This window comes from Erithacus rubecula (genome assembly GCF_903797595.1).
Source record: "Erithacus rubecula genome assembly, chromosome: Z".
Lineage (NCBI taxonomy): Eukaryota > Metazoa > Chordata > Aves > Passeriformes > Muscicapidae > Erithacus > Erithacus rubecula.
In genome coordinates this window covers 11,725,304-11,749,937 of record NC_136661.1, presented here as the reverse complement: position 1 = coordinate 11,749,937, position 24,634 = coordinate 11,725,304, and the positions used below count along the sequence as shown (strand labels likewise).

The 24,634-nt window shown below is 36.0% G+C and overlaps 1 protein-coding gene across 8 annotated transcripts in view; it reads left to right on the top strand.

The window, feature by feature from the left end:
* PIK3R1 (phosphoinositide-3-kinase regulatory subunit 1) overlaps positions 1–24,551 on the top strand; it is a 60,055-nt gene extending 35,504 nt beyond the window's left edge. For 6 of the 8 annotated variants that reach the window (XM_079329890.1, XM_079329889.1, XM_079329891.1 and 3 more), the window contains 12 exons: positions 2,056–2,187; positions 3,078–3,279; positions 3,471–3,550; positions 13,434–13,536; positions 14,210–14,308; positions 14,435–14,615; positions 15,090–15,215; positions 16,203–16,345; positions 16,605–16,781; positions 16,881–16,949; positions 19,276–19,446; positions 19,891–24,551. In XM_079329890.1, coding sequence (XP_079186016.1) covers positions 2,056–2,187; positions 3,078–3,279; positions 3,471–3,550; positions 13,434–13,536; positions 14,210–14,308; positions 14,435–14,615; positions 15,090–15,215; positions 16,203–16,345; positions 16,605–16,781; positions 16,881–16,949; positions 19,276–19,446; positions 19,891–20,080 — 1,673 coding nt within the window. In that variant the 3' untranslated portion in view covers positions 20,081–24,551. Of the gene's footprint in view, positions 1–2,055; positions 2,188–3,077; positions 3,280–3,470; positions 3,551–9,553; positions 9,889–11,814; positions 12,052–13,433; positions 13,537–14,209; positions 14,309–14,434; positions 14,616–15,089; positions 15,216–16,202; positions 16,346–16,604; positions 16,782–16,880; positions 16,950–19,275; positions 19,447–19,890 lie in introns of those variants that run through there. The other 2 variants (XM_079329896.1, XM_079329895.1) reach the window with 2 other exon arrangements.
* The last annotated feature ends 83 nt before the right edge of the window (positions 24,552–24,634 follow it).

The following is a 24,634-nucleotide window of genomic DNA, read 5'->3' as shown; positions in this document are numbered from 1 at the left end:
TAGAAAATTAAAATGGTTGCATGTCTTGTTGAAAGCAAACTCACACAGTGATTTAGTCTCCTCATTTTTAATAACTGCAGACATAAACAAAGTTAATAAGAGATGATACTCTGAGTTGTCTGTTTTTCAAAACAAAAGAGCATCCTGTCCTATACTGATTGTGGTAGGAGTGAAGAAGTGTATGTGTACAAGCAGGGAAAGAAGATAGGCATGTGGTGCTAGCAACCTCATGATAGCAGTCACATTCTTAGTGCTACATTTTTGTTTTTCAGCCAGATAAATCCAGAGTTTCTGTGGCACCAATATGATTGTATATCTTAATTTATCTGAATCTTTTCTTAAGTTCCTAAACTGAGCTATACTTTTATGAAAGGTTTATCTGTCTCTTGAGATTAAAAACTTGTGGTTTACATGTATTATTACTTAAAATGTAGTTAGGTTGAGTAACAGAAATAGTATTTTTCCCTTTAGTAACAGTATCTCTTTTGAACTTCTCTTTAAGATAGCATTAGGATCTTCCAGGACAGAGCTGGTGCAGTGAGTATCCAGGTGCAGCAATAGAGACCAATCTCATTTCCTCTGTCTGCTCTCTTTGAATTAGCAGGATGCTAATTCAGAGGGCAAAGTCAGCTTTGGTCTCAGAGTTATGAACTTGCATTAGTGTGCTGTTCTGCTAGTGGCTAAAATGCTCTCCATTTTTTAATTGGATAACTGTCAGCATCAACACAATACAAAATAGACTCCAAAATCAAAGCTGGTTTGCATCTTGTCAGGTCAGCAGATGGAAAAATTCAGGTCTGTTTATGATACTGCATCCAGAGACTTGCAGAGTAAGTATATTCTTACTCATGTGTTCATTATAGTAATTTGGGACATACTTCAGAGAAATGGTCAACACTGAAGAAGCATGATTTACTGTGGCTTATGAAATAAAAAAAGTGAACATCAAAACTAATAAAAGCTATTTCTTTTAGAATTTGTGGATTCTCTGACACATAATTGCTCTTGCAGAAATCATTCCCACACTGCAAATTTTATATCATCTGAGATGTTCATTTTGCCTTTTGTCTCATGCAAATTCTTGCAGTTCATACTGCAAGCTTTTTGTTGGGGAAAACAAAGGAGGTGGAGGAGCATTAAGTTTCATACTATCCCCTCTGGGCTGCCTTATTTCACAGTATTGGTAGACACACCATTTATCTGAGTCCTCTACTGCCCTGTTGCCTATGTTTAAACTGGACATATGGATTCAACAGTTATTGTGCCAGGGACTTTGCTAGATAGAAGATCAGCATTAATGGCTGTAAATTCTAGTACTGTATTCACTTAGGACTTTACTGTGCCAGAGTTCTAGGATGAACCCTCACCTTGCTTTCACTGACTAAGGAGTTCTGTATTTTCCCATTTTTAGTTTTGCTGCCAATAATTCTTTGCTCCAACACTAACAAGTAGTCCTTGTGACACTCCCAAAAATTATCCCAAGTCATAACTATCCCGGGAGGGTATCAAGTTTTACAAGATAAATCCCAACAGCTGCATAAAACACCAAGCACACAGTTCTGCACGTGTATATTTGTTTCAACTTACTTATATAAATATTTGCAGACTTGGGTCCCCGAGATGTTAGTAAAACTTTCAGTCATAATAGAAGTAGATCCCTCTAGAGAAGCTGCATTTGACTAAACTTTTGATTAGTACTTACTTCTTACACAAAATATTTACACATAAAACACAGACCTGTTAAAAATATTCTGGTGTTCCATAGCATTGCCAAGATGCAGCAAGTCACTACTGTTACTCTGAGTTCAGCCCTGAATTGTATGTGACAGAAGGCACACACAATTATGGAAATCATTTAGTTCATCAGATGCCAAGGGACTGGGCATGGTGTTGAACTCTGTGTGTTCTTCATCTCAAAGATGTTTCTTGGTGTCTTACATTCTTATTAATTGTTTGCCATGAACCAGATGTAAGTTAGCAATTTTGGCTTATTATGAGCTTGTATGTTATTTCCACTTTCTGAAGTCTAAAAAGCGTGTTGCTCTTTCTCTTTAGATGCCTCCTCATTAGATTTAGAGACATTTGATGTTCACACTTTATCAGATGCTCTCAAGAGGTATATCCTGGACCTGCCAAATCCCATCATTCCAGCAGCTGTTTACAGTGACATGATTTCTGTAGCTCAAGGTAAGATTATTGCATTATTTCCCATGTCAAACAAAAAGGATTTGATTAGAATTCTGAATATGTGGTGGTCCAGCTGTCACCCATAGAACAGCAAAAATTCTGCACAACCTGCAGCATCTCAGAGGCCATAAATATGCCTTTACCCATTTTGATGAAAGCTGTTTCAGTTCAGATCTAGACATTATTCTGCATTATTTGGTTACTTATTTGGGTAAATGTAATGTAAAATATAAGGTATAACACAGTTCTCTTCATTTTAGTAACTAGAAATACTATAGAAGAACTGGGGGGAAAAATCAAGGACTTACCTGTATGCAGAAAGCTAATTTTTAACTTTTTATCAGTGCTGACAAAGTAAATGTATTAGAGGTCATGTAGTGCTGTGTTACATTGGGGTTGCAGATTATGAAGTGAGAAATACATGCATGTGAGATTCGTCATCTACAGTGGTCATTTCAAACAAGTACAGCTTACAGGCTTTCAGCACATGGGCCAAGTATTCTGTTATATATCTCAGGACAGGATATTGTTACTGGTAACCTTCAAAGTTAGAACAGCACCTGTGAGACTTATCTGGTGCATCTCAGAATTACCCAATCATGTGTGACGCTAAACACAAGACAGACTTCTACCAGTACACTCTGAACACATTGTGGTTTTTACCAAAATGCATATCTGTTTCCATTTGACTTTTAAATACTTATTCTTTGCTCTTCCCTGAGCATTTCAATTCTTCTAAAAGAAGAAATGAATCTTTTGGCTCTAATGAGGGACTGATTTTTTTTTTTTTTTTCTGTAAAATTGGTGTTTCCAAAGGAGTCACATATAGTTTCATTTTACTTAAATGTTCCTGTGCTGGTTTGAAGAACCATTTATCTGTTTGCTTGCAGAAGTGCAGAGCTCAGAGGAATATGCTCAGTTGCTGAAGAAACTGATCAGATCTCCGAATATACCTCCCCAGTATTGGCTCACACTCCAGTATTTGCTCAAACATTTCCTCAGAGTTTGTCAAGCCTCCAGCAAAAATCTCTTGAATGCAAGGTCTCTGGCTGAAATTTTCAGCCCTCTGCTTTTTAAATTCCAGATAGCAAGGTATGTGGGTCTTCTTTACTATATTTTGTACTATAAATATGAATTTGTTATATACAAAGATTAATTAAATAATTTTCTAACCTTATTTCTCATGTGAGGGCATTGTAGTAAATTCTTCCAATTTTTTAAAATAATTTAAAATAAACTTTTGTATTTCTCCTAGTTCTTACTGCCTAATTCATCTCTTGCAGTTCTGATAATACAGAACACCACGTAAAAATCCTAGAGGTTTTAATCACAAGTGAATGGAACGAGAGACAGCCTGTACCAGGTAAAAATATTTTTAATATAAAGTTATATGTTATCTTAAATATTAGGATTCAACTTCAGGACAGTAAATGTTTTTTCTATTTAAATCAAACAATGCAAAACTAATGTACAAAATTACACAGCTAAGCAGAACTTGTTATATGTTTTATAATGGTGTGCAATGTTTGCTGTATAAGAAATAGTTTTTTCATTAAAATAATTTCAGTGCCAATAGTTTGTACAGCCTTAGGACTTTTGTTCTCTTTCAGTAAAGAGCAAATAGGATTTTGTGAGTTTTTTAAGACCTGTAAACCAATAGAATGCATATCATATAGTGGTGGGGGGGGGGGGCTTTCTTGAGGTTTTATTGAACTCTCAATTTACTCCCAGGCAAATTTTCTTAGATTTGCTCCCTATGGAGACATTACTTACATACCTGTATTTTTTAATCCAGATATATAAAAAATTTATCTATCAATATCAACAAATAATGTGAAAAATATTAAGAGCCCATCCAGGAAAGCAAGATCCTACTTGTATTGCTTCTGTAAGTTAACATCTAATTAAGTCAACAAATAGTAAAGCATATCTCTAATTTATGCAAAATCCCTGAGTTTGAATCAAGTATTTGGTAGAAGCAAGGCAGAGTTGCTAACTATGTGCAAAGGAAATTATTAATGCAGGGAACTTTACATATTAGCTAAAAGCAATTCCTTTCACAGCTTATTAACAGAGAATGTCCTAACAAAGGAAAGAGTGAACAAAACATTGGATATCCTATACCTTTCCCAACTCTGTAGTCAAAGCACAAAGTAAAGTTCATGGCAGTAGAATTTGCAGGGCTACTTGAGATATGAACAGCTAGAAAACAGCAGAAATATGTTTTATTTCCTGTATTGCAGGTAGGCACAATCCTCTTCATCAGCTAACGCATTTTAATTTAAAGTTGCTAAATTTTTTGGTCCTAATGCTCTGTTTGAAAGGCTTTTCTAAACTTGCCAACTCTGTTAGTTAAGAAACTGTCCCTAACATTTTGTGTACATCTGTTTTCAGCATGCTATTTAGTTTTGTTCAATTTTGGTAAAGTAGTTAAACAGGGGTTTCCAGAACCACTATGTATTTTATGCCCAATGCTTTGTAACAACTAGGAGAGTCCAAAGTTACAGTATTTGTACCATTTTACTAAGAATCAGCAAATAGCTGCTAATTGTTAAAGAATTATTTTCTTTGTCACTTGTTACAAGCCTTAAAAAGCAAAACAGATTCTAATAGTCTAATGCTAATGCACTTTTTATAGATGCACATTTGCAAATGCTTTGGAGTATAAAAGATATATATATTGAAGCAGTGGTTGGGAAGTTACAAAGGTAGGGTCAACAGTTTATTCAATTTCAAAGCAAGAATTGTGTAAGTTGAATTTTAGAGATCACTCAGTTGCATATCTGCCCAAGTTGCTTCATGTGAGGAAAGTATAAAAGTGAAAGGTGTTGATGTTAGAACTACTAATGAGGACTAGGAATCTAGTCATTTTGAGAGTGTCATTAGGGTACTTGAAGAAATGCCATTGTATCCGTCTGATTTATGTGATTTGACAGTACATTGATAATTGTAATTGAACATCTGATTGTTTTTAATTAATTAATATAGCACGATACAATAGTTTACTTTAACAATCCTACTAGGATTTTTCATGTGATCTGTTACAAAAATAGAACTCCTTCCCTGTGCATTTCAAAGTCCATCGTGTCTCGTAGAATGCTTTTCAGTAGAACATTTGCACACGTACTAATACGCTGGAAAAAACTCTCAGAAACAAATTTTCAGGCTTTGTAGTATCTGGTTAGCTAGTTTGTGCTGTCAGGCCTGTAAAGAGTTTGAATCATTTTCAAAAGTTAATAGAAATTTCTGTGAGTTAGCAGGATTAGGCCTCGAGTCCATTTCCACACCAGTATCATTCAATGCCCTGAACATCTGTTATTTATTGTTTTTACTGTTTTTATTGGTCTGTTTTTATTGTTCTCATAGAACTATAAATACACTTTAAGACATGTTTTTCAGAATTGTCATCTTCAAGATTATTGCTTTTAGAGGCCATATTTTCCATAAAGACTGTTTAGATAGACTGTAATAAAATGCACCTTATTTGTCATGTATTCATTTTGAGAATTACAATCTTAAGTAGAATTTTGCATGTGAAGGATTTGAGAGGTCTTAAGCAGAAAGAATTTTACCTATTGAAAATAACCTCATGACAGCTAAGTGATAACAGGAAAGCCAGTGCTGCCAGTTTCTTCTCTTTTTCACAAGCGATGGAGTGATGTCTTCCTTCCTTCTTAATTTTTTTTGTTATGATGAGAACATTCTGTCTAAAACAAGCTGTGCATGAATTTCTAGTGGTATCTTTTGCTGTATATAAATACATTAAATGCAGTGTTAAGAGATAACCGATCTGAATAGCAAGTAGATCTTTGCACAGTTGTGGGTTTTTTTCCTTACCACATCACCCACTAATTATACTTCTTACCTGAAAATACTGGAAAGTAAGAAGCTGGACCTTACCTCTTAGTGTATTTTAGAATAAGTATCTTAAATTAGGCATCTTCAGTTGGATATCTTTTACCTAGAGTGGTGCTTCTTGTATATCATAACACAAAAAGAAGAGTTTCTCCAAGATCATTACGTGACTTACCACAGAACAGTTGGATTTGGGTTGTCCGTTGTGGTATTCATCAGCAAACTACAGATTCCAGTTTGTGGATTAAAATAGTGCTTAGTCCTACATAAAAATACTGAAGTTAACAATACCTATTAATAGAATTGTGTATTTTTGTGTAGTAGATGAAGATAAAGTAATATTCCAGGAGAAATAAGTCTGGAAAAAGATCAATTTTTTGGTTCTTGTCTCATTCTTCAAGTTTGTTGGTAGAAGAGAGACAAAAGATGTTTTTGGTGGGCAAGGTAGGTGATTTTTTCATCCCATCTGAACATCCCAGCTTGATGTACAGCTGCACAGACTTTAAATTAAAGAGTACAGTGAGAAAAAAAAGTACAAGTCTCTAAATGTGTAATCCAAAAAGTACTATTAGAAGAAAATGTCTTAATTATAACAGATTTTAGCAAATAGTGCTGCTCAGGTCTCACAGAATCTCACACATCATACAGACTTGTGAAGATAAATAGTGGAAAACAGGCTGTATTATTTATAGGTATAGAAAACTTGGGTAGTTTTTCAGTTAATTGTCAAGGATCTTAAAGGCTCCTGTTTTGTCTGTCTGGAGGTGGCTGCCCTGGATGCAGATTCCAAAGCTTTCCACAGTAGGTGCAGTAAGTGCTCGGCGCAACAGGATCAGTTTAGCACTCATAGCTGCAAAGACCTCCCAGAGAAAGCTAGGAGGTCATTTTGGGTGAGGAGTTTAGTGAGATAGGGGTCCTTTCTGGAGCCTGGGTGTGTGAGACTAATGTCTGTCTTCGGAAGGCAAAGAGGAAATGGGATGTGGTGAGCAAGCAAGGGGATGTGGGGAGCTCGTAGCATTGCTGGTGAGGAGCAGAAGAGCTGCAGCAAAGGAAAGAGCTGCCTTGTACCAATGAATCAAAGCCTCCAATAGCCTGTGCACTGACTAGAGCTGACCTGCTTTGTCTGGGCTGTCTATCCTAGTTTATCACTGTTTCCCAGGCTTGTATGTGACATTGTAAGTAACAGCTCAGACTGAAATTCTGCAGCCTGAAAAAGTAGTTTTTATTACTCAGAGCATCATAGCTAAGAATGTAATAAGAAGTGAGGTAATAAGACTGCCTTATATGTAACTGCTCACTTGTTGGGGATGAGATGAAAGTCCTGGCAGCATCACCAAGGTGCAGACACTTTGCTTTTAGTTACAAAAGATATTCGCAAGAGTGGTGGCATAACAGCTAGAGCAGGGTAGTGTAAAGGTTGATCCAGTTCCTCCTGGAATTTGATTCCTCCTCAGAGATACCCATGTTCCTACAGGCATCAGCCTGAGACCACAGTCGTGTTGGTACTGTCCTGGGCACATAAACAGATGTGTAGGAATGCTGTCCGTTGTCAGAAGTTACCGTGTCAGAGGCTGGGCTGGGCTGGCAGCAGCACCGAGCGTGGTGTGGAGCGTGGAAGGCTGCGGGGCAGCGCGGGCAGAGGGACCTGCGTGTCCTGCCCAGCAGAGGGCTCCCCTCCTAAGCTGATAAAAGCCAGGCTTCATCCCTGACCTGATGGAAACCACGCTGCTGGCTAAACGCTATACTTCGGAATGCCGTCCTCACACAAACCAGTGCTTTATGCTTTCCAATACCTAGTTGCAAGAATTTGATAAAAGAGGAACAATACATGCGACGTTATTAGCTTTTTTTTGCAGATTATGTCTTGCAGATACTTGTATGCATTATAAAACACATGGGAGCATGTCAAACCTGACCAGTTCTTTTCCTGCTTCAGACATAATTTTATAGAAAAAAAATGTACTGTATTGATAGAAGAACGTTGTGAGTACAACTGGAAGGAATATTAGATTGCAAAATAAAATGGGCACCACTCAGGATTTTGAAATTTAGATAAAAAGACAAGACAGTGCAATATTTGAAAATACAGGTGTGTGCATGCCAGTATCTTTTTTTGACAAGACACTTGATTCTCTCCTGCAGGATAATGAGGAACTCATTATCTCTGTGTGGCTATCTGTGCTTTTTTAATTGATAAAAAAGTTCAGTGAACTAAGTTTGGGTTGTCTTTTCTCCTTTCACTATATACATCTGTAATGTAGTCCCACAATCAGGAATCCCCCTAATCTCAACCCCTTCTGTAATTTTAACAGCAAAGAAATACATCAACTACAGTCTGAAACTGGATTAGTTCAGAAACACAGGTTTCCATCTCCATTTGAAGTAGGCTGTACCTTTATGACTCTGCTGCTTTAAATTATATTTAGAACTGTCAATTGTTCAAATCTGCAGACCCTAAAACTAGGGAAGCAAGGGATTGTTATAGGTGAAGCTAATCAATCAAGTACAAAAAATCAAAAATATACTGCAGTTTTTTTGGGATTTCATTATTAGATGCAAGTGGTATTTCACAGCATAGGAGGATTTTGGTATGTGAAGTATTAAGGAGGCAAAACCATTTCTATACTATTTGACTGCCTTAAGGAGCAACAAGATGATCTCAAAGAAATTCTCTATGTTTTTATTAGAAATTCTCTCTGTTTGCAAGAAGTGAGAGGAAAATATTAATCTCCTTCTCTCTTTCTCTTAATGTATCTGCTTCTCCTTTTACTTTGAATTTATTTCCTTGTAGAAGTTTAACTGGCAAGAAAAGACAGCCTCTGTAGGCAGAGGGAAGTAGGCTCTTCAGTTGCTGCTCCATTCCTTTAGCGAGTTTGATCTCCACCAAACACTAAGGCAAGGAAAATAGATTTAACCTAAGCTTTTCCCTCTCTGTACAGTTTCCTTTCTCACTTGCCTGCCCAAAAAATGAACAATCCTGATATACTGGAAACCACCATGAATACATGTTTTTCCTAATATTTTTAGTACATTGGAAATTGCTAAAAAGTCTCACAGCCTCAGACTAAGGGTCTTGAAGGAGCACCTGTATTTGTCATCCAGCATGAGCATGTGCAAGGTGATGCTGTGCTTGCAAGCACACTATTTTGCTTGCACCAGGGCTGCTTCTAGAGATGCAGCTCTTTTCAAGGAAAATTTTTATTCTATTTTCTTTTCTGCAGCTAACCACTTCCTGTATTTGCAGTTCATGGTGCTTTTCTCATCTTCAATACTGCAAGCAGCAGCCAGTGATAGGGACTATTTTAAGGCCTCTTACAATGGTCTTCTCATTTACTTAGCTAAAATGAGAAAGTTAGCCCCTCATTGGCCGCTTGTTAGCTGATGACAACTTTTACTTTGAATCTGGTTCCCATCCCCCAGCTGAAATCCCTGGCTCAGCAAATATTTGAACCTACCCAAGTTAATCATGAAACTGAGATCTTTATCTGAGAGAGACGTGCAAGCTACTGAGGGTGGTGGTTTCTTTTTTTTTCACAGTACTGAAGTCAGGTTCACTTTTTAATGATGAACAGAGTAAGCGGATACCTTCTGCACAGCACAGAGGTTTAAGCAGTTGAGACAGAAGGCTTGGATTTTCTCACTGCAAGTTACAACTCTTTTAGGGGGTTTTATGGGACATTGGAAAGCAGAGAAATCTCTTTTTCTTCATTGCTTCAGAGAAGCTTCCTAGTAAATGGAGGTCTTAGGGTTTATTTTTAAGCAAGATTTTTATAAGAGGAAACCTATGCTGGATTGTATTTTTGGCTGTTTCACACGGGTGATCATTTGCGATGCATAATTTACAAAGTAAGTAATTTTGGATTTCTGTGTTTATTTAATCTTGGAAGTATTGTACTCTAACTGATTACCAGGTAGAGCTTTAAGTCTTTTAAGATACATGAATTTAAGTCAAGTACATCAGTACCTCTCCAGGTTACATACAAAATGGATAATAGCCTATGTGCCTCCTCTGTCTTTTCTTGCCTGCAGGCTAGGCTAGTCTGAGCTGAGCACTAACCTGAACAAGTTTGTTCAGTCCTAAATTTGGCCACCAGTGAAACTCTAGGGAATTAATTTTTCCTGAAAGTCTTTATTAATGGAATAAAAAATTTACTGGTTCCACAAGACCTAAAAGCAGCAATGCATTTTTTGTAGGAAATCTTTATAACTTAATTGAAACAATTACCTTTGCAAGTTAACTGTTTGGGTAGCAGGTGGGCTAAACCTCTATGTTGTGTTTAGACTTGTGTCTGGGGTGATTTTAAGTATCCTTTTCACTTTGGAAATGTAAAGAATCTTTGCAGCATATCTACCTTAACAGGAAAAGGAGAGTCTACTTCAGAATGAAGCTTCTTAATGTACAAAGCAAATTAGCATGCATCTTTTTGTGTATGTTGGTGCTCCAGACATGCTCTTGTATGCTGATGCTTGTCTGAAAGGGGTAACCTGCTCAGGGGCACAGACAGTGATGGGGTGAGAGGGGAAGGCAGGGGCAAAATATCTGGAAATCATATAAATTGTGTTAATTTTTTAAATTAGTATTTGTGAGATAGAGCATATTTCAGCTGTTCCAGAATTTCTTATGGTATAAGGCACAGATAGTTGCTACAGCAAGACTTTTTTGTAGTTATTTTTGGTCTCTGGTTTTCTCCCTCTGTAGATTGTAGTGAGCATAAGGTATTCATATGGCTTTACATAGCATTCTGCTCTGAAGTTAATAGCCTATTCTGTCCATGTTTGTTTCAAGAGGTCAGAGAGAGTTACAGTCAGTGATGGAGGCAGTTAAGATGGAATATTTCTAAATGGTTGGAAAATGCTGCTGACATAAAGTCAAGAGGCTAAGGAGACACTGACAAGAGACTCCTGCTTTTAAAAACAATTAACTTGATAAATATATCAATGAGAATAGAATAGAAAAATGGTCTGAAAAGGCAGACTAAATCTTATTGTATCCTGATAGCCATTTTTATGTTCAACAAAACCATTTTTGAAGATCTTGCTCACTTATGACTTTCTTCCATTACATGAGTGAATCATCTGAGTGTAAGGTTAATTTGGGGTTCAGATTTCAAAATTAATTAATCTAGATTGATTTGAATTATGTTTTATAACATAATGGTAATAGAGGAAGGCATCTCTGCAGTAAGCATGTTTTATATAGTAATATAAACTCTATCAGACCCATGTGCCTATAAAAATAGTGGAAATATGCAGAGTTTAAAAACATAATCTATATTTCATTATGTGGATATATATATATATATCTGTGTGTTTGTGTAAAATGAGTGTAATGGATATACACACACAGTCACGTCCTTCTCTAATGCGTCTCTAATATGCACAGTAGTTCTAGAATCCTTTAAAATCTTTTTGAATGGCAAACTTGAGGCATTCAAGCAGGAGAATGCACCTGAGATGTGACCGACCTGCTTCTGAAGGGAGCTGCCCTGTGTGAGAGTGTGTTGTGTGCGCCTGTGTGTGTAAGAGCTACGTGCTGCAGCATATCAGCCTTTTGTCATCCTGCCAGGATTGGACTGTACCATGCTGCAAAGTCAGGAAAATGAGCCAGGAACACAGACAAGGAGAGCCCACTTGCTCCTTTTGTGTGTAATGCCAGCTTTATATTGCAATTCTGCTAAATGTAGATTCTTCTCAAAACTGAAATTGTTTTAAGATTAATGTAGAACAAAATGAGGAAGCAGGAGTGGTTTGGTGACATTATTTTGACATGATTGGCTGAGGATTATGATGTAATAGGTTACAGTGCAGCCCCTTATAGGTTTTTAAATGAATTCCAAGACACCATTACAAAGACAGCCTGACTCTTTTCTTGTATCTGAGCTTACTCAGTGAAACTCACACAAATGTACAATACTGTTTGGAATATGGAAGAACTGGATATAGACTATCCTAAGACAGATATAAATTGTGGCACAGACTTGATGTTTTACATAGAAATGGATCCACCAGGTAAAACTGCAGTCTTATTACAGAAGACTTAATTAATTTTGGTTTTTACTATAGCTGCTGAAAAATTCTTACTGGCTATGTAGGATTTCTTTACTTTGTTATTGATACAAATAGTTTTACTTTTTTCATAAATTAGAATAAAATTGTGAATTAGTGCATGGTTGTAGTAATTAGGATCTTAGCATATTAAAATACCTGACTGCTTGATTTAATTTTTACTGTATTGACCTGTTTCTGTTTTGATTTTATTATGTCAGATGTAGTTTTAGTCCTGCTATTTTAGAATGTAAAAAATATATTTCTTTTATTACTATTTTTGCTCTCTCTGTTCCACACTGTGCCTAAAAGGAGATGCTGTAGTAACACTCACATTTCCTGAAACAGTGATTGCAAATCATTGGCGAAGATTGTTTAAGGAAAAAACATTTCCAAAATCTAGCAATACTAATTGAATGCCTGTTGTAGCATCATTTTTTCATATCACATGAAAGTATTGCACTATACTGATATTCCTTGTAACTTTAAAAACATTGTATTTTTAGCATTATCATAATATACAGCACAGGAATGATGTACTTACTGGAGAACTGAAAGAGCTGAGTTGATAGTTGATTTTTAATCCTGATTCCAGTGTAGTGCCTCTCGTTACTAAGTCAGTGCTGCAGTATCTTCTCTGGCACCCACTGGTGTACATATGCAGCTTTGACATTGAAAAAAAAGAAGTGGGGGGTTGTTTTTTAATCAGTACTGGCATTTGGAACACAATTTATTCTTTAGAATACTAAGATTAACAAGGGATATTTGGGTCACAGATGGGTTTCTTAAACTGTTGGGTTTTTGGTTTTTTTTTTTTGCAAATCATTGCACAGAATGCTGAGGATCACAAACCCTGATTCTTCTTCAAATATCTTGTATTATTATGGGTTTGCATCTTTTATTACTCAGCTTCTAGGTAAGAAAACAGGAAAATTCCTCTAAGATCATTGCATAGGAGGATAGAAAAAAAGTAACATATTTTATTACCTGTGTTCGCCCAAAGATGGTGAAAGAAGGTAAAAGCAAAACTTCAGATTTTTTTTTCTCAAATGCTTTCTTCACAGGGGCAGGAGTTGAGTATGGTGTTATATTTTCCTTAAAATATATGATTGCAAGATAACATAATTTTTTTAAACAGTACAACTTCATTTTGAATTATTTTGTTTTTAGATTTCTTGTAGTGTCTTTTAAACACTGTTAATGATGGACAACTCTATTTGGAGACCAGTTCTTTTTTTAAACACACTCACAGAATTATAAAATTTATGTCAAAATGTGTAATTTCAAGGAATATATGGTTGTGTTTTCATTGAGTTACAACTTTTCTTCCCCCCTTTCATTTGCAGCACTGCCTCCTAAGCCACCGAAACCTAATAGCGTAACTAACAATAGCATGAATAACAACATGTCATTACAAGACGCAGAATGGTACTGGGGGGATATCTCAAGGTAAACCACCTCAAGACATGCATTTCTTATGTTTGGCTTTGTGCTATTCTTGCCATGCTATTCTGTGTTTGTATTATGCTTTCAGTGTAAAAATTCACAGTTGTAAGAGCAATTTTATGATAGTTTCCACCACAAACATATTACAGTTGGTTTTATTCCAAATATGACTAAAAAGATACTGGCAGTGACTTAGAATGTAGTGTGCAAAATGATTGTTCTGTTACTTTAAGACTTAAATGAAATGCTAGCATGAAAAGATAGCACTGAGAAAGAGTTTTGTTCTTGTCTTTCATTCAGAACATCAGCTGTAGGCACAATAGTCAGCAGGTCAAACTAACAAGTGCCATATATTAGTAATATTTTTATCTGTACTATATATAGGTATACTAGACCAGCACTGTCTGCTCCAATTGCATAGGCTTGTATGAACAAGCAGAAAGAGCTTTGCATGAATAATAATTTTGTCCAGTAGTGAGAGCAGAGTATGCCATTTTTTATCCCATTTGTTCTCTAACAATTTTAAATAAGATATTATGTAGTTGTATTAATATGGAGATATAGAAGGCTTCTAAAACACACATTTCAAAACATTTGAATTTAAATTTAAAGCACTGTGGAAGAATAAGTGTGTGACAGCTAATTGAAATGATGGTTACTTTTGCTTTCATTTTAGAGAAGAAGTAAATGAGAAGCTTCGAGACACAGCTGATGGTACCTTTTTGGTACGAGATGCTTCGACCAAAATGCATGGGGACTACACACTGACACTGAGGTAAGACTAGTTACACTGGGTCTGTAATACTTGATAGTAAAATGCAATAACTGCACTTAATGCAGACTATTCTTTAGGGAATAGTACTTGAAGCATGCCTAACTTTTCAATATACTTTATTTGCAGGAAAGGAGGAAATAACAAGTTAATCAAAATTTTTCACCGAGATGGAAAATATGGCTTTTCTGACCCATTAACTTTCAACTCTGTGGTCGAGCTAATAAACCACTACCGGAACGAATCTCTAGCCCAGTATAATCCTAAACTGGATGTGAAATTACTCTATCCAGTATCTAAGTACCAGCAGGTAATTTGATTTATTTTCTTTGCATTTCACTTAAATACAGGGGAATTATTGCAGAACTTGCAGAACATGAACTGTGGCTCCATTAATAGTTGAAAAAATCAAGTGGGTACAAAACTATTTTTGTTTAAAACCAACTCCAAACAAAACCACAAAATTTTACATGCTGTGCAAGTAAATATTTAAAACTTTAAATATTGCAGACACACTGTGAGGAAATAAACATCATAATTATTATCCCACTCAATGGTGAAATATGTAATTTTCAGTATAAAGCTAAACACTTGCAATGCAAAATTCCTGTTTGTCATTAATTTCTCATTTGCATATTATGCATTTAATGTATCTCCATATTGGTGAAAGAAGAATAACATTTCCATGTAATTATCTAAGCATTTTTAAGCAGTTTTATCCAGAAAATCTGTGCAATACAATTGTCTCCTTACAGAATATCTTTGTTCCTGCTTATCATTCCAGGATCAAGTTGTAAAAGAGGATAGCATTGAAGCAGTAGGAAAGAAACTGCATGAATATAATACCCAGTTCCAAGAAAAAAGCAGAGAATATGACAGGCTCTATGAAGACTACACAAGAACATCTCAGGTGAGCTAGATTTGAACCAAATGGAGAATGGCAGACTGTAGATTTTAAAGAATATTATTGTGAATTCATACTGTCAACTTCCCACTCCTCTCTTCCACCATCACTGCATTGCCCTGATGTACTTGCTCTGAACAGTGCAATTGCTTACTCATGTTTGAGCAGCCACCACCTGTAAACTAAACCATCCTCTGCCCAAGTCTGACAGCTCCATCAAAAGCTAGTACATAACTGTGTTGATTTACCACCACTTCTGCATATTGACCACATCAAGGTGAATTATGGTTTTCAAGGCATATTTGCAGGGAAGCATTGCATTTTATTATGAGTTTTTGAAGGGTCTGCTTTACCTGTGCAGGATAAAGAGATGATGTGTGTAGACAAAATGCAGGAATGAGAAGTTGCCTCTTTCAGCTTAATCAATTTTTAGCCATGCTTTGAAGTGCCACTGAATTAGTCCGGCTTTAGTGGCTCGGAATCAAGACTGCTTCTTAAAGTGTGCAGAAAATATGCCAAAAACGAATTGAAGAAAATTGGTGCCAGCTTGAACTAATGACTTAAGGCTTGGCTACCAGCTATGGGTATGTAGGGGCAGAAGGGTAAACTAGATAACCTGCAGAGACCTGTCAAGGCCACCTTTATTTCAGAAAGCCAGGTGTGCCTCTAAGGACTTAAGTTTGTACAAAGGGCAAAGTGCACTGCCATAAATTTTAAGCATTAATTTATTTATACAAAGTAAAGGTTGTAACTGATTCTTTTTTTTAGCAGCTCTATTTTTTGAGAAACCTCATCATGGAAATCTTATCATAGTAGCCTTTTGCACAGGCCTGTTGTCTGTATGCCATGAAGTTCAGCAGACAGAATACATTTTGGTAAAGGGATATTGAAAAAATATTCTTCTACAATATACTGAAGTGTTTCTGTGATACAAGCAAATAAATCTTCCCCTTTATCTGATAACAACTGTAATAAAAATTATTTTATTTTCAGGAAATTCAAATGAAAAGAACCGCCATTGAGGCATTTAATGAAACAATAAAAATATTTGAAGAGCAGTGCCAAACACAAGAAAGATACAGTAAGGAATACATTGAAAAATTTAAACGGGAAGGAAATGACAAAGAAATACAAAGGTCAGTATTTGATTTTGCATATAAAATTGTATGATTTTTGAAAAAACAAACAATTCCAAGTATAGGTCTGCCTAAAACTGAAGCAAGATGACAAGTTTGAAATTGTTCAATTGTAAGCAAAGAAGCCTCAAATAGGGTAGATCTGAACTGGCAAAATCTATGACTACATCTAGAGAAATAATCTATTGTCTTAGGTGTCTACACCTCTAAAGTTATGAATAAGAAATCAGAGTGTAACCTAACACATTGTTCCATCTAGAATCATGCACAACTATGAAAAACTGAAGTCTCGGATAAGTGAAATTGTGGACAGCAGGCGCAGATTAGAAGAAGACTTAAAAAAGCAAGCAGCTGAATATAGAGAGATAGACAAGCGTATGAACAGCATTAAGCCAGACCTCATACAGCTGAGGAAGACAAGAGATCAGTACTTGATGTGAGTATCATGAATTAACTGTTTTTAAGTTGTTTGGTTTTTTTAATGGTATCCAACTTTCTTGACTAACAATTAATTTTATTTACAATTATTGTCCAGGTGGCTGACTCAAAAAGGCGTTCGGCAAAAGAAGCTAAATGAATGGCTTGGAAATGAAAATGCAGAAGAGTAAGTATTGAAAGATTTAGATATTTCTGGTTTTTTAAATCACATTAATACAAAAGTGAGATAAAGCATATTTAAGTCTTGGACCACACAGAGGAAATCTCAAGCCTAGGTCTTCAGTATCAATGCACACTGTTAAGACATGACAGCCTACATGATGCAAGTATCAGAAAGGGAGCTGTCTCACCCTCTACTCTCCTCCTTTCTTCAGTGAAACTCATAATCAAGTTACTGTAGTAAAAGCACTGAAATGTAACCTGTGCCTTTTTTCTCACCAGCAAAATTCAGTTCATTAGCTATTAGTATCTTAGAGAGATGTCATGCAGTTGGATTAGTTGTTCAGAAGGTCTCTTAGGCATGAACAGGCTTTTTCCAAATCTCAGCTGTGAGTACCATTATATTATCCAGTATAAGGGGTACCCACATCATTGTGTCACATTGCTGTTGGAGATGATAAATTTCTATGTGCTGAGGAATATCCTCTGGTTTTGTGGTCTGTTTTATTTTTCTGGAAAATGGCAGGGTAGTATTCTGTCATTTTAAACAGTTTAGTTTACTGTAGGTTCTAACAGAGGCTAGGCTGATGAATACATTTAATTTATTTCCTGGGAAAAAAGGCAAAAAGTGCTTGGGTTGTACAAACATAGACCAAATTTAAACAAAAGCAAGACGCAAAATAATATCTGAAGCACAGTAACAGTGAAAAATGAACAAATAGAAAAATCAAAATTGTCTCAGTAGTATTTGTATCAACATTTTCTGCCTATGTAGTTTCTTATGCATCCCTTTCATGCTGTCTGGTTGAATATACAATGAAAGCAGCAGACTGACAATGACTGTAGTGCATTCTGCCTTGCATTCTGGCCTTGTCCACATCTATTTTAATTTGTCTTGGTTTATTGAGTCTCCTGCTGTTATCCTGGAAATTGTGCTTATCGCTGTGATAGAAGCAGGAGATAAAAAGGACATACACATTTTAAAGCCATGTTGTTTTCTCAGTCTTAGCACAATTCAAAGATGAGATGTAAAATACGTAGGTACCTGTTCCCACTAGTGTTCCTATCACTTAAACAGTAGACAAAGAACACTCTGGGTTTAGTGTAGCATCAAAAGAGTAAGTGAAACTGTTTTTAAAAAATCTTCTTTTTTTTTTTTTTTTTTTTGCTATGATTTTCCTTGCTGACAAGTCTAATAACTGCTGAAAAATTAAACTTTTAGAGTATGGCTATTCTTCTGAAGTTGCATTCCAGAAAAACATCCCCCGATAAAATAAGCAGGATGAAAAACAAGAATTGCTTTCTATGGATGCTGGTTAGAAACAGAACCAATGTATGTGAATGTCTTGCAAGTCAAAAGAGTGATGGGATAAGGGACCTGGAGATAGTGTTATCTGAAACAAAAGAACTCTTTATAAAAAATAGAATTCTATGTGCAGTTGCTGATTTCTGTAGACTACTTTGAGAACCTTCAGAAAGAAAGAAGAACCATGGATAAGTGAGAAGTCATCTTTTCTTAGACCAAGGAATACTGATTAAAAGCCTATTACAGAGAGAAAAAATGGATTAGCCTGACAAAGACTTATTGCAAGCTGAGCAGGAGAGGCAGGGTCAATCAGTACAGGCTGTTATGGGATTGGGGAGCTCTGGAACTGCAGAATTCCAAAGTGATATTCACAATTGAATCAGATGCATCTTTTTCATGGTGGGCTTTAGCTTAGAGGATTCTCTGTAACTCTGAATCAGCTTTATAGCTGGTGGCTGATTTAGTAGAGAAGCAAATATTGCATGCTATTTTCATAATCTGCTTATAAGGAGAGAGAGAGAGAGAGAGAGAGAGAAAGCACTCTACTATTGCACCTTTTTCACAAAGCCATTCCCCTATAAATAATTAATCTGTCTCCCTGTGCAACTGCTCAGAGATTCTCCAAGCAGCAGCTGTAGTTGATACATTATATGATTTTTCACTGCTGACCAAGTATTCTGGTCTTTGGAAATGAAGCTGACTCACAGGATACTGATTTTGTTGGGCTTTCTGTTTACCGAAACAGTGAGCAATGGCAGAAGTACTGAAGTGCTCACAGCATATTTTGAAAAATAACACATCATCTTTTCGTATTCTTCCTAAAATTTATTTGTTAAATAATTGTGTTCTTCAAAGAAACAAGAAACAAAGCTTATCTTTTACTTTGATCCAGTGTTTTAAATAGTGCAGTATTACGTGGTTTAAATCCCTAGCTTTACCGAGGAGGCATCCTGTAATACAGAATAAAGACTATGTAATTAGTGGATTTTGTTCTGTGTTTCACAAACACACTTTTTCTTTTCGATAGCCAATACTCTATGGTAGAAGATGATGAGGACTTGCCCCACCATGATGAGAGAACATGGAATGTGGGAAATATCAATAGAAGCCAAGCTGAAAATCTGCTACGGGGAAAACGAGATGGAACATTCCTTGTTCGAGAGAGCAGCAAACAAGGCTGCTACGCCTGCTCTGTTGTGTATGTACCCTAACTTGTGAATGATACAACCAACATGTGAGGGGCTACCTTCAGCTGGGGGCAAATAGACACTTGCATGTGCACAGTTCCTCTTGGACCTTTAGGCTTAGAAGAGGGTCAAGGATTTCTGAGGCCGTTCTTATTGCTGCTCCATTTCCTTCATGGCTCCAACCTGTGCCACTCCCACAGAGGAGTCTCAATCAGAAAGGAAACAAAAATGTTCTGTGCAGCTGCTAAATCCTGCCTATCTCCTCCTTCCCTAAGCTAGGATGACATTCACAAATTTGGACTAAACAGGTTTTTACCATTATCCTACTGCAGAACAGAGGAATTTTGTGTACTGACTAGAATCTTAAGATGTATTGTTACTACCTTATTTTCTATCTTAATTTTGCTGTACTTATAAACTAAAAACTGGTTGCTTTTGTTTGTTTTTTTTTTTAGGGTGGATGGTGAAGTAAAGCACTGTGTGATAAACAAAACACCTACTGGGTATGGATTTGCAGAGCCATATAACTTGTACAACTCGCTCAAGGAACTGGTGCTACATTACCAGCACACGTCACTCGTGCAGCACAATGATTCTCTCAATGTCACACTAGCCTACCCAGTATATGCGCAGCAGAGGCGATGAAGATCTTAATACTCTGGGTTGTTTGTTGCTTTTTTTTAAAGAAATGATTTGGCAACATTGAGGCCTCTGGAGAGAAAAGGCTTCTTTCAGCTTTACTCAAGAATTTGCAGTATCAAAGCTATCTGTCTTCAGATGGGACTAGAGATTTCCTTCACAACTGCAGTGGGAGAGATCACAGTGTTTTGCTGTGAATGTATGTTTGTAATCTGAAGTACTTCTTTTTCTTTTTTTTTTTTGTAATTATATAAGAAAAACACAAGAGAAAAATGCAAACCTGATCTCCCTGCAGGGACATAGAGGCCTTTAAGCATGGTGCTTGTTTACGACCACTTCTGAAGCTTTACCAGCTAGAATTTTGGATTATCCAGACACAAGGTATAAGAGGTCTGTGTCATTCAGTTATTGGAATTTTGTGGTCACAATCTGACTTGGAATGGTGTTGCTGCACTCAGTGGATCCAGACGTACAGCATCGTGGTTCTATTTTGGTTTCTGGTGAATGATATGTAGCAGAGTGGCACTTTCATTTCTAAGGGACACTTTAAAAGGACTTCAGTTACAGTATGTTGTTCAGAGTAATTGTAATAGCAAAGTGCCAGGAAGTGTTTTGTTTAGATGGTTAAAAATCCTGTTTTAAGAATATATTTAAGACTGAAGAAAACAGGATTTTCAATGGCATACAGTGTATAATAATGTACATAGTACTGGATGACTAACTGTCATTGATGGAAAACTGTCAATACCAAACTGCTTTTTTTTTTTCTTTTCTGTTCGCTGAAAGCTGAATTTTTAGATTATGCTATGCAATACTGGATTTTCTTTAGGCTGTAGTCTTCTCTCAAGCATATCTACAGATTAAGCTTGTTTCTCTTGTTTTTTTGTCTTCTTTTTTTATTTCTTTTGCCTAAGGATATTTTTTTTCTGGTGATTATTTTTTGTTAATAATTTTCTTGGTGTTTTTTGGTTTTGTTTATTTTGGCTCTTTTGTTTTTTTAATTTTGTTTTGTTTTGTTTTGTTTTAATGTACAGGGAGCCAGCAAGAGTTGGCTTGAGAATTAAAACTATGAAATATTTTACAATTTTCGCTATATAGGATATTGAGCTACTAGCTCGAAGTTTAAAAAGTTAGTAAATTTTTTTGACTAAATATTTTGTTGGGCAGTGCCTGATAAGCTTCAAAGCTGCTTAATTCAATAAAAAATACATGAACATTACAAAATATCACTGAGTCCAACAATACTGTTTCAGAGATATCTTTAGAATACGGTACCATGCTACGTTTGCTTCTTGAAGCATTTTGAACTTCTATCATGATTGTCTTTGTATATGGAAGACAAGAAAAATAGTGTATCCTTCTTTGATAGTGACTGCAGAAAAAAATGGGGATATTTTGCTACTGCAGTGTAGAGTGTAGGTAGTTTGGATCTCAGAATGAATCCACCTTCACAGTAAATAAATGACTTCTTGACCTCCTGTGACAGAATTTTTGTCAGCCTGTAAAGGTATTTTCATTTCACATGAAGGAAGTTTCTCTAATCTGTTGCCTAGGTTTGTTTTTTTGTACTAGTATTGTGGAAAAAAAAGTTTCCACCTCTACTGAGAAGATTTGGATATAATATAAAACTAATTAAGACTTGAAAATTATTAGGCTATGATAAGTATTTTCAAAAGTCTGTAGGCTGAGGCAGTATCAAAGTGAACACTTCCCTAATTTCAGGGCACCAGAGACTTTCAAAATCATTGTTCAGTTAAAGGGAACAAATGCATAAATCTCACTAAGGAAGAGTTACCCATAATCCTGGGATAGTTCACTGTCAGTGGTTTGCAATGGTTATTTGTTGTCCTGACCACTGTGGAAATGCACACATTGCAAATCAATAAAATAATGAAATTCAGAGAAATCTTGGAAAATATTAGACTAAGTGAACATATGAAATTATTCTTCCCCCAAGATGCAAAAGATAAGATCCATTACTATTAAAGAGAGTTGCACACACAATCAAAAGAGTGAGACCCATGAAGTTCTGTCATAATAACTCTGGTTAGAGATCCTTGTTTTTTATTTCAAAGTACGCAATGCTTTATAAGCTATTGGAAATAATAATAAGAAATTTGCCAGTCTCCAATAATCTTTATATTATCTTCTTTTTTACATTGTCATTGTTACTTCTGTTCTGAGGCTGTAAGGCTCAGATTTTATTTTGACTTTGTGGTATTTTCTTTCTTTTTTGGGTTTGTTTGTTTGTTTGTTTGGTTTGGGTTTTTTGGGGGGTTGTTGTCTTTGCTTTCCTATATAGCTGTATTTTTTACTAGAATTTATATCAGAAACAAGATTCAACAGATGTTGTTTCATAATAGTCATCACTTAGAAAATTATTCTGAATATTTTTTCTGATTAGAAGTTTAGTCTTCATGCCTTCCCTTTCTCATTCCACATTTTTTTCAGGCCTGTAGGACCATGTGAATCTGTTATACTGAAAACTGGTTTATACGAAAAACACCAACAATTACTCTAGCATGCCAGTTATACACTGGGCTTGAACTTACAGATTAGTTCAAGATACAGCAGTTTAACACTTATAACAATCCAAGATATTCTTCAGACATATATTAATTTCTGAATGCTAAATATTTTAAGAGTAAAATTGCATTTTTTTTCTGTAGGCAAAATATATGTAATCTGAATTGATGTTTCACGTAGCATTTGTCAAGAAATTTTATCATAGTTAAAGCATTTGGATCTAATTTTCCTCATATTAAGAAAACCCCTGCTATGTCAGTGGGCCATATCCTCAGCATGCTCAGCCCAGTATGGAATATAATTCGTTCCTGTGTGCTGTGCAACTTCTCTTTGTGTGTGGCTGTAGCAGAAAAAAAAAATAGTGTGTGTGCAGATTTGACACTTGCTTTTCTTGCACAAGCAACAATGAGAAATAAGCACTATGTTGTAAGGATGAGTGCTTAGGGCTTCTTAAGGGGATGTTCTGCCTACACAGGGTCTGTGCAATTTGCAGGGATCATTTATGCCCTCAAATTGGCATGAGTGGGTTTTCTTTGGTACTTACATATTGTGTGGCCTCTGCATTTCTCTCCCTCCTTAATGCACAGAGCTAAATCCTGCCAAAGGCCCTATTCACTGCAGAGTTGTTTGTCTTTAATGTACAATATTGTTCACTCCAGTTTTGATTTGATCTCAGACTACTATATACAGAAAAAAAAAAGCATGGGGATATAACAGGAGAAACACAGTGTTTTTCTGTATTTCTATTGATGCATAGTTTTTTTCATCTAATATAATTCATGGACAGGCTTTATTCTGTTACTTTTTTTTTGTTGTTGTTTTGTTCGGGTTTTTGTTTTTTTTGGGGGGGGGAACTTTTTACTTTAAATCCCTGAGTTATGCTGCACTGCAGCATCACTTTTACAAGGCCTTTGAAAGGCATGAGACATAGCAAAAAGAACCAAAACTCACAAGCAAAATTAAGAGTTTCTGATTTACTTAAGTTGAAATATGAATTTGCAGGTTGGGGATGGATATCTGTGCATACTCATACACACTTGCTGTGTTTATGTATGAACAGTTCCCAATGTAGATGCATTTTCATAGAACATGATAATTTTGCTGAGTTAAATAAGTGATATCGTTAACTTTGTTTAAAGACACACACATGCACACTAGACCTTTGTGGGTGCAGCATGTTTCCATATACAGTTAGAAAACTGAGTTTCTGTGTTGTTGGATAGTTTCTTTAAAAAAAAAAAAAAAAAATTAAAAAAAAGCTTGTCTGTATGGTTCCGTTATCTTGTCAAGCAATCTGTAAAACCAAATCTTCAGATTTTCTATTTGGTGTCAACTGTTCTGTAGTGACAAAATGGCTTCGTCTTGTAATTGGCAATGAAATAATAAATGCTTGGGAAAACATTCAGATGCTTCTAATGGGGAAACTGCCGACTTTCACACAGTGCTTTTGCTATGCATGGTATTAAGTTGGGAAAGTGAATCCTGATTCTGTTTTTTTCAGGGTCACTTTAGAAATGGGCAGCTCAGAGCATAATGCCTCCCTTGGGACAAGATTACAAAGTGCAACGTTTTATGTAGAATCATGTGGTGTTCACTGCAGTTGAGACTAAACTGTAGGAGTTGGTAAGGTTACATTGCACTTGTCCTGATGAGATTGCATTAGCTGCCCAAGATGCTGCTATTTTTTGTTTTTTTAATTCTTGTTTTTTGAAAATAAAGCTCTGTTCTGTTACATGTCTTTAAAACATTAAGATTACTTTGTTTTAAAATTGTCTTGAGGAGGTAGAGGGTAAAGCAGATTGTAAATTGCCTTTACAAGGCAACAGTGAAAACATGCCTCCTTAAAATTTTGTTCAAGCTGTAGAGTTGATGGAGCTGTGTCTTGTTTTTGAGTTGCTTTAAAAATTGTAATAAGTCTTCAAGCAGAATAAAGGTTGTTTTGAAACAGCAATTCAGTTGTTGAGGCTTCAATAAGGACTGTGATGTCTATTTTCCAGCATCCTTGCCTAACTCTTTTGTGTCTATGTGGCCTTC